This window comes from Temnothorax curvispinosus, unplaced genomic scaffold (genome assembly GCF_003070985.1).
Source record: "Temnothorax curvispinosus isolate PA1 unplaced genomic scaffold, ASM307098v1 QBEX01016800.1, whole genome shotgun sequence".
Classification (NCBI taxonomy): domain Eukaryota; kingdom Metazoa; phylum Arthropoda; class Insecta; order Hymenoptera; family Formicidae; genus Temnothorax; species Temnothorax curvispinosus.
In genome coordinates this window covers 1,212,283-1,223,198 of record NW_020226580.1, presented here as the reverse complement: position 1 = coordinate 1,223,198, position 10,916 = coordinate 1,212,283, and the positions used below count along the sequence as shown (strand labels likewise).

Here is a 10,916-nt window from a genome sequence, read left to right as displayed (position 1 = left end):
ATACTTGAATCAAATGAAAAAGACAATATGTTTCTAAGTAACATTAATAATTTTTTTAATTTTAACTCTACTTATTTAAGTGTTGTTTTACATAAATTATACTTTTCTTTTTAACAAATTAAAACAAAGCAACGTTGTTAGAATATTTTTTCTAATCTTTTTTTTAATTGATTAAATTTTTATATGTTATTTTCTAAATATATGAATTTAGCGAAATTTGCACAGTGAAGAAATTTGTGAAGAAAATATTTGTTTTATTTTCTTTTTTCTATTTTATGTGACTAATTATTTTATACATATAACAAATAATACTGTAGATACGATTTTGGTTTCTGCGAGATTTATTGCTCCGTCGAGAATATTTGACAAGTTAGACTTAAAATATTATTCTTTGCTACAATTAGAAGCTTTGTCGGAAACTGACGTATCTATAGATATACCAAATGATGTTAATCGTCGATGTGTCGAAGTTACAAACTGACGAGAAGGTCAAATCAAATTCCTCCACGCGAAGCCTCTAAAGTGCCTTACTGATTAAAGGGCGAGCTATACTCGGTAAACGGGTTTGGACCAACATCAGAGGCAAATATTAGATTCCGCAACGTGTGCCTGCATATACCCAAACGTCTACCTGTTGGACACTGCTGTATCAGACTTGCAATGCCTCCGTAGGATCCTTCGACGTAAACACAAACGCAATTTCGTTTGATAGATTGTTTCGATGCTATCGACAGGGAATACTACGTATAGACGGGGAAAAGAGTTAGCTACGGACTCGAAGACTGGCATGGTATGTTTCAATTTTTCATTTCGATATTTAATCGCGTGTATAAGTAGCAAAATTTATTACCACATAAAAAGTTAGATAGGTACATAAATAATTACAAAGATATATAATGTGTAATTATTGACTTATAAATTAAAAATGCTACAGAAAACATTTCTAAAGTGTATATATTTGCGAAAATAGAAGAAAGATACAAGATAGCTTCGCGATCGTAATTTTAATAAAAGATATTATTACAAGTAAAATTGGTGATATATCTTGTACCATTCGTTATAATATTTCACTGTTATATAACGATAACTACTAATAAAAAATATGATATTTCGAACTCGCTAAGATTCGATGAAAATTATATTTCACGACGTATAATTCAATGCCCAGTGAATGCGATGAAAATTATAACGTCTGGCGAATGTGAACTATTGAAAGAGCACGTGCGGAGAGCGTAACAAAGCCCCCAGGATCGTAATGATGCGGGAGGGGTGGTCCGCGGGCGATGCGAAGCGGGCGCGAGGGTGGCTTCTACATTGCAACCCCTCAGTAGCACGCCGGCCATCGCCGAGGTGGCATCTCGAGGCATCGACGCTTCATTCTTCTCACGACGTCAAATTCGGTCGGATATACAACAAACGTTCCTACCTGTTAGAGATTCGAAGTTTTCCTCAATCACGGCGGAATGTCCATCTCGCCGCTAAAGTCGTTTCAGGCATCACGGCATCACCGTTCGACGACTTGGCGCAGCTAGACAACGCGTGACGGCACTCTTTGTGACAACGACGATCAACAGGTTAATCCCTAGTTGGCTAACTGGCGTAACGGCTTCGGCCAATAATCTCGTATACCCGTGCGTCGTATACCTGTTTACTTTATGTCGTCGACACACCGCGTGTTGTATCTCCTATCATTAATTCGAATAGACACGGTAGGCTGCGTCTAGATGAATATCGTTCGTGCTGTGCGACGTGTGGAAAATGGCTTTCGATGACTGAGCGATATTTCGTTGATCCAGATTTTTTATCGCGATAGTATTTTCTGATAACTTCTCGCAGCAAGTGAGTAACTGTCATTTAATTGAAATGAAAAATGCTTTTAAACGTTTGTTTGACATATCGTTTTTCTCGATCGTTTTTTAGAAATGAGCTTATTATCTCATCACTGTTGAATTATTAATATTGTTTGATAAGTTTGTTTTGACTTCAGTAGCGCACAGTGAGAGAGGGAAAGAGGGTGAGCGTAATAATTGAAAGTGCTTTATGCTTTTTTCTATTTTATTTGGATCGATGTACGCGTTCCGCAAACACTCGATCGTGAACTTGACATAGGTGCGTTTTAACCCCGCGGTTATAGGTCACGCGCTATATCACAGTGACATCGTTCTTCATCGTTCCATTTTAATCAGCCATCGATTCAATATATAAGAGAAAGTGACTTTTCGTTTAATTAATTCTGTTCAAGTTAAATTGTAATTAACGTAAGAGAAGCTGAAATTTTCGAGACGTACACATAGATTAAAATGAGAATTTTTCAAATAAGTATATATACTAAAGCTCTTCTTTGTTTTATTCTTTAATTCTGATTCTTGTAAAAAGCTACTGGTTATAGAACTTCATATATGTGTTATACATGTACATATAAAACTTTTATTATGATAATTATACAATTTAATTATACGCGCTTTTTGACTAAAATTTAACGCAAGTTCTTAACGAAATTCTATTCTCATGCTTGACAGTCGGGAAGATTCGTATACAAAGCGATAATCGAAACCGAACAACCTTGTCCCGCAACAGCTTGTCATCAAAATCGAAACCGTCGCGAGATCCGCTGAAATGAGAAGAGTGGCTGTAGTCGATTACAGGACGATTTACAGGCGTAGCCTCAAAACTAACGATTGTCGTTTCGGTGACGTGAGAATGACGGAGCTGCGGGGCATCTCCCGATAAACAGTCGGCACATTGAATCGAGATAACGCGATCCGGGAGGCAGGTAAATTCATCAGAGATCCCGTAGCGGAGATGGCAACCAACAGTCCCGGACAATCGATCCATCTCAAATCCCCGAGGAGTCCGCGGCAGCTGCCGGCGCTTCCTCGCCTCCAGCAGCAGGTGCCGATCGCCGAACAGCGGAGCCCGACTCAGGGTCAATCGCTGGCCAAGTCACCCGGTACGCCGCTGGTCTTCGAGTTCCCGCCCGAGTACTGCCCGGAGACACCCAACACGACCTTCGACTTCGACGAGTTTGGGCGCGCCGACGAGCACGAGCAGCAGCGCGGCTCCAGGAGTCCCAATTGCTACTCCCGCGTCGCGCCGGGTCTACCGCGGAGTCCCAGGAGTCCCAAGACTCCCAACAGCGAGATACTGCACTCGCCCAGCCGCAAGTCGCCCATCTTACAGTTCTGCGATCCGCGCAAGACTTTGAGGCAGGCCGCGAGCTATCCGGCATCGAGGACATCGTCATTGATGACCGATCGCAGTAGATCGGTCAACTCGTCATGCGGTTACCCGTCGTCCGACAGCGCGAGAAGCCCGCTTTTCGATCCCTCGCGAAGGAATTCCATTGGTCTGGTGACCCTGAACAGTCCTATGTCGCCCACGATTGTAACTCCGACGTCGCTCAACGCGACCAGTCCGCAAGCGAGTCGAAACTCGGAACTCAGTCAAGTAAGTGCCAGCAGAGAGATCGCGGGCTACGAGAGTGGTAGCCCGGGCATGACTCCTTCTCTGGAAAGTCACCCCGGTATGCAGGAAAAAACCGGCGAAGGAACCGGCGGCGATAGGTCGAGAAACGCAAAAACAGGTGGGCACATCAACAAGAGCCAAGGATGCCTGGACGAGATTGGCCGAGGTCACTGCGAGGGATCGAACGGCCGCTCGAAACACAGAAAGGGCGAAAAGAACATGTCCCGACGATCCACCAGCGATCTGACAGATATGGCTGATGCCGAGACTGAGATCACTCTGCTATCCAGCCCTAGAAGAAGAGGCTCGATGAAAGGCGGTCTCGGTGAGTATTTTCTCTTCTTCACGAACCACTTCTTTCTTCATTTACAACGGGATCTTCTATCTATATACTCCTCCATCTCCTAAGGCAATAAACGACGATCGATGTTTTCAAGAAACACGTTTGTTTTTTTGACGAGGGTCGGTTGATTGAAAATGCTATTGTGTAGTTAAGCGTGTTAAATTAAACATACAAAATGTATTTCGAACTTCGTAATTCTGCAATAGTTTAATGCCTTTACATTAAAATTTCCAAGCTTGTTAATAACTCTCCATCGTTTTCCTCTTAACGATTAAAACTTCTTTGGCTATTATATTACTTCTATAATTTCAAAAATTGATTATTACTTTATTATCATTAAAGTTCCTTTCGTTATTAATTTTGTATTTTTAATTGTTAATATTTATATTTACAAGCGAATATTACAGCGTGTTATGATAATATAAAATATTTGAATAATACGCAATTTTTTTTAACATTAATATAATTTATTTTGCGATCGGATTCGTAATATCACGGCTGTAGAAGATATTTTCTGCGCAAAATATCGCGGGCATTAAAGGTTTCTTCCGTTATAACGAGCGATTTGGAATTTGGACGCGGGTCGATTTGGATGAAAATGAGAAATACGGTGACAGACTGTATGGCACGTGAATAACCCCGGGCACGTGCACACGCGCCGTTGATAATTGGCCTCCATGGAAACGAAATTTGGGATTTTGCCCCGGCGAAATTAGTGGCCTACGAGTCATTTGCTCTTTTAATCCGACCGAGTGCTCTTCTATCGATGAAAATCCATAACGCGCGTTAATATGGACATAATGACGGTTTTGTAATTTACGCGCTTAGCGCACCCGTAATTTACGTGCGCGCACACACATACGCGCGCAAGAGGCTCCGATAATTGCTTTTTGACATGAATCTGCGGCGCTGTCGGATCGTCATCATGCAAAGACGACGAATGAAACTGGCCCACCCTCTTTGGCGTCATCCATTTCGACACTCTCTTTTCTCAGACCCTCTCTGAATCTTTCTGGTCTTTAGGTTACTCTCTGAGTATTTTTATCTTTTTCACCTGCTAAAGTTCCTTTTACTGCGTTTTTTTTGCTTTTCTCTGCCTTTCTGGATCTTCCTATTCCCAGATGATGCCGGATAGAAGAAGCGGGATATACTCTTGAGACTTAATCCTCTGATCTCCTCTTCAATCATTGGTCATTCGACTTTCATTAGGAGGGTGGGAATATGATCGGGAGGCACTCGTGTGAAATTGTAAATAACAATATATATATATACAGATTTACAGTCCCTTGCGTCATAACTGTAAATATTATTTAAATACCGATTGATTTATGTTCCTATATGTATCACTTTATTCATTTCGGTTATCAGAAAGAAAATTAGATTTGGGTTGGATTGATCGGGCTACGATGAAATTGTATACATTCTGGAGCTCGTTTAGAAACATAGTTATAAAGAGAATTAAAAGAGCTTTAATATGACGTATCACTCGATGCCTATTGCTATTTAAGATTTTTAAAAGGGTAGTTACTCTAATCAAGGGGATAAAGTATAGCACGATTAAATTTATCATAATCATACATCTCTCTTAAAAATAAAACTGACGTGTTTCGGCATATTTCGCATGAATCAGTTGGTTACAAAAACAAAACGAGGTAAAAAGTTTTCGTTGAGGTTTACCATGTATATATATGATATGTATATAGTATATCCATTTCTTCATGGCAACCAAAATGAAAAAAGAATATATATATTCACCCCTTACGATCAATTAAAAAAGAAACGCTATTCTCATATTTTCCTCATCAAAAATTTATTCTCGCGAGCGTTTGCGAATTACGAGTCGTGAAGTTTAACGGGCACAACACGATGATGAGTTTCTTCAAATGCCATCCGACAATATATCCGCGTATTCGTATTCGCGTACGCTGTAACTATATATATAGAGAGACGGTATAGCGCATCGCGGTGCAGTTTACCTTTGACTATCTCGCTTAAACATTGCGCGCTGCGCGTTTTCACTGGACTGACATTTCACGAAGCTCTTGTGCGTGAGTGTGTTGCAGCTTATTTGGCGTCGAGACGCGGCTCCCGCGATAGCCAGTGCTCCAACGCGTCCAATGTTACCAATGAAGATGTGGGGCCATTGAATTTCAGCAACCATCCGAGGGGCCGGCAACGAAGAACTTCGAATTTTCTCGAACTGCCAGGTGAGTACATTTACAATTATTATATTTATGGCTGCATCCCGATATTTACTATCAGCAGCTGTCAGTACTGAAAATCTATAGTATACGTGACGTAAAATGTAGAAAAATATATAGACTTTCAGTACTGACAGTGAATATCGGAATGCAGCCTGCGTAGCTGCATAATTCAAAATTTGGAAAACAATTCATCCGAATTTCGAAAATTCAAAAAATAAAGCAACGATCATGATAAGTTATAAGTAATGCAGTCCAAAAGAGAAAGATTTGAACATGGTATTTATGATATTATAATTATATGGTACGGTAAATATGGAAGTTACGTTGCGTTACATAGTTATATACAGTATACATTATATTATATATACCTCTTATAGGTAAATAACTTGACCTTTCTTACTCATTATTACAATTGCTGAAATCACATTGAAATCACACAATTACATTGAAATCTGTTTTTAACTTAACCTTTTCATTATGATATTAATTGAATATAATTATTTAACATTTAACATTATATAACAATAAATTTGCTTTGATCTATGATTTTTAAGAAAGCAAAAGAGAGAATGAGAAGGAGAGAGAAAGAGAAGGCATCGCTTTACGTACAAAATTTACTGTCAGACATAATATAGAAATTCTAGAGCTACGAGAAAGTTGTCTGCTAATTAGTTTTCTTACGTGGCAAAAAATTACATAAGACAATTTAAAAGGTAAAGGTTCACTTTGCAAAGAAATTTTGCTGTTATTTTCCTTAATTATGATAATAATATCTCTCTGTCTTGCGTAATCTTCTTCAGTAGCTTTAATATCATGTTTTCTTCTTAGCAAAATTTAAGATGCTTTCTATTTTATAGTAAACAGAAAAAATCTCGAAAGCTCATATTTTTAATACAAGAAATACAATTCTTTATATGTATACATCTTTCTACTTATTATATATACACAGAAAACTTCCATGAATTTCTTTATGCGATTTATTTCATTTTTGTTGCTATATGGAAGCTATTTTCGCGATTTTCTACAGCTCGCCATAGTTTTTGGGAGTTACTTCATTTGGCATACTTTTTGCGTGTATATACGTATAAAGCGTTATCGAAAGTGCGCTGACGTCGATAGTTACGTTTGGCCTGGTTAAAACTTCGAATGTGCATAGTCGCTTGTCGGGGCAAGGTCGGCAACAGCGAGATAAAACGTTGTTCTGCGGGTTGTTATGCTGATGGAACAAAGTTTGTTTTGCGACAAACGTGTGCGTCAATAATAAGCCCGTGTAGAAAAATTGCAGAACTCCGAATACTAAGGGCATTGAGTACGAGTGCGACGATGTACGACCGTCGCTCAATGTAAATCCAATCAAGTTTGATATTTAATGTTATTTTCAAAAATACAAAAGACGAATTCATTCGCACGGATAATTAATTGCAATATTTTAGTTTACGTATATACACGTATACAGCAGATTTAGAGTCCGTGGGAGCCTGTGCGCGCGGATTTCTAACTAGCTCAACCTTCATATTTAAAGCGACTAAATTGATTTCGTTCAATATGAGATTGACAATAGCTTTCATGTTTGAAATCCAAATACGTAGAGTAATCTGCAGCATCAATCATGGCTGGATATTTGTTTAGCACGTCGATTAACGACATTTCTGTTGGTACATTTACGGATAATTGCGACGTATAAACAGTTCGAAACATTTGCAGGCATAACTATAACATATTATAAATGTAACTAATAAAATTATAATAATATTCCAACATTAGGCCAATTTAATGTGTTATATTATTTTCAGTGCTTGGATAAATTTGTATTCCTTGGACATTATTACTTTTTACATTTTTAAGGATATTTTATATTATTAATACATTTTAGTCGGATTTGATTGTTTATTTGAACATGATAGTTGTCGCGTGATAATAAAATTGTTTATAGCTGTTGATAAGCTGATTGGACACTCGGGTTGCTAAAAATGATGCTTTAATCTATTCGCGAGCGAATAGCTTGACGTATCGATTGGAATCCATTACTTATCTTTCAATGACTGCATGCTAATAAATTTGCTGTCAATATTTTAGATTAAACGCACTAGTCAATGTCATTATATATATTTTACAAAAATATCGTGTAGATGTATTAAATTTTACACAGAAATGAATTTTATTTGAAATAAATTTTTAAACTTTTGACTTTTATTTTTATTTACGATAATAATACACGATGGATCTATATTCCTGAAATTTTATATTCCCGTTCACTTGTGCGTTTTCAACTGTGCGGATTCAAAGAGAGATACAGAAAAAGAAAAAGAGAGCGCCATCACCCTTGACATACTACCCCTATTCGTCTGTATCATTTTGCATCCCGAATGGGGCGCAACGTAACAGTGCGACGTGACGGATAATTAATACGATATTTATTCTCGTTTACGCGTTTCATCGCTTTATTATTTTTCCCCGCGCGTTCATATCATAAAACTTAAAGTAGTCTTTATGGTCGCTAATCCTTGATGCGCTTAATGAAGATACTAAAATGCTGAAGCTTCACGCTACATTTCGTAAATGTAAACATAGTGCATGTTATGCTCTCCGTTCCAACAGCGGCTAAGTAAAGCAATTACGTATTAATGAACGTGTGCACGTGAGACGTGTGAAACGTTGTGAGCCTACCGCATATGCGGCAGGCTCACGTCATAATAAGTTGATATAAAGGGATTGTCTCGTAGCTGTCGTGGAATTAGTCTCCAAAGGTGGCCTACTTTCGAGGCTAATCCTCTTGGAGAATGGAGAGATTCATTTATGCGAATGGTCGGGCTTTTTCTCACGAGGGCGAGTGCGATGGAAAAGCGCGCGTCGTGCGTTTCCACTCTTACAATTAGAAAACGACGACGGGACGCGTAATCTGAAAGTCTAAAGTTCATTTTCCGTGGCAAAAGTTGTGTACCCCGCGTTGCACTCGCCCCGTCCGCGATGCTTTAATTAATCGCTCACCGCATTCGAAGTTTAAGGCAGTAATATTGAGTTTAATATACGTGAGCGAAGTGCGAAATTAATTTCGCTTGGTTAAATCCCTCGTCGCAACTCCGTGAATTGTGACGTGTTACGAATAAACGTTCAAATCGCGCTAATATTACTTTCTTCAGATTGCACGCGATTAATCGTTTTAATTCGTCACTAAATAACGATTTATCTCACTATTTATCTACCTTGGTAGCTACCGGTGTTTTTTAATGTCCGCGTGCTTCTTCAATTAATATAAATTATTATCGCACTTATCAATTTAACAGTCGCGAGTGATTAAAAGTTTTTTAAATTGTTAAAAGTAATTTAATTTATTGAGTTTTATCCTCGGAGTTTTATATGCCTGCAGTTATCGCCGATGATCCTTTTCAACTAGATAATATATGCCATCCATCCTGGTGTAATTTGGAAACTGCATGAAATTGTCAGATTATCTAGGTATCCAAAATAGCTTAACTTCAAATTAATTACCTTCTCGCTGTCTTTGTTTAGTAAATATTTTGTGCCAACAGCGTGACGCTTCCATATTGTAACAATATTGTACTGTAAGTTATAATAGAATGAGACAAATTGGTGACATTAGTGACAAAATAATAAAAATAAAAATCTTCTTTCAATATTTATCGGGAAGATTACTCAGAATTTTCATTTATTTATAGTATCATTCTTGTTTTTAATAAAACATGCTTGTGAATCTTAAGGGAGACTTATTTGAGTAGAATAAGTTAGAAGATTTAATATTTAAAAGACATAAAGATTCAAAGAATCGGCTGTCTTGTACGTATGACAAATCCTAATAATTTCTGAAATATTGAGATCTCCCTGCATATAATATATTCCGATGCGATTCGTGTAGACTTAGGGGATTTTTAAAATCAATTCAAGAACGTAAAAACTTTGCGCGTGAAACTTCTAAAAATCAGGGATACACGCATTCTTCAGGAAATAGGGAATTTTTGCATATTACAAAAAATTCTTTCAACAACGAGGACAACGTACAATCAAATAAAATATCTTAAGAAGATTGGTCGTTTCTTCGTGAGAATCTTTGAGAGAATTTTTTTCTATCCTTTGTCGCTTAATTCCTTACCTTCGAGACCCGTTCTATTATTCAATGTTTTTCACGAACCCTCTTCTTCGGATTAAATTTCCACGAAACAAAAGTTCGGTAGCGTAAATATAATATGCGAAACCCTGACCGTTAAAATGTGATTAAATTGGTAAATTGTTATTGATTTTATCACTGATTTATTCGAAACTTTTAAAGATTTACCAGAACTGTTGCAGAAATTCAGTATATAATACAAAAACGTGTCTCAAAACGTTTTATTCCATTTATATTCCATATTTGATTTCTCTGCATGTAGTTTTTATCTTGTTTACATATTATAGGTATAAATATTAATAATGCGACATACAATATTTTAATCTCAATAACAGAGAACGTATAGAGCGTGATGTTTAATCTCAATTTTGCTAATTATATGATTAATTTATATTTGAGCACGCGTAACTTGTAGACTTCTTGTCATGGATATAATGTGTACAGTTCATTCCGGCAAAAAGTCTATAGTACTTTCAAACAAGCTAACTTTTAGTAATGCCGTTGATGTAATTAGATCCGCCAGCGGAGGCTCGGAACTTCTTGAGTGTTTCGTTGATTATAATTAAATTAATGGTTGAAGTGCTTCGATACATACAAATGTAGCATGCGATTTTCACAGATATAAAGTTGCTGAGCAAAATCTGCAAAGATAAGTATGGAAATTATATCACGGCGCAATTGTAAACATGAAGTCGTTATGATGAAAGTTCCTGAAATAAAAGTACTTATATTTCGGCGAGCAGAACAGCGTATATGTTTGAAAATAAATATAACAGATCGC

At 37.5% G+C, this 10,916-nt stretch overlaps 1 protein-coding gene across 4 annotated transcripts in view; it reads left to right on the top strand.

Annotated features, from left to right (window-relative positions):
- Positions 1-574: 574 nt before the first annotated feature.
- LOC112467016 overlaps positions 575-10,916 on the top strand; it is a 40,460-nt gene continuing 30,118 nt past the window's right edge. For 2 of the 4 annotated variants that reach the window (XM_025035448.1, XM_025035445.1), the window contains exons 1-3: positions 1,343-1,574; positions 2,520-3,790; positions 5,872-6,015. In XM_025035448.1, coding sequence (XP_024891216.1) covers positions 2,803-3,790; positions 5,872-6,015 — 1,132 coding nt within the window. In that variant the 5' untranslated portion in view covers positions 1,343-1,574; positions 2,520-2,802. Of the gene's footprint in view, positions 791-1,342; positions 1,575-1,609; positions 1,840-2,519; positions 3,791-5,871; positions 6,016-10,916 lie in introns of those variants that run through there. The other 2 variants (XM_025035447.1, XM_025035446.1) reach the window with 2 other exon arrangements.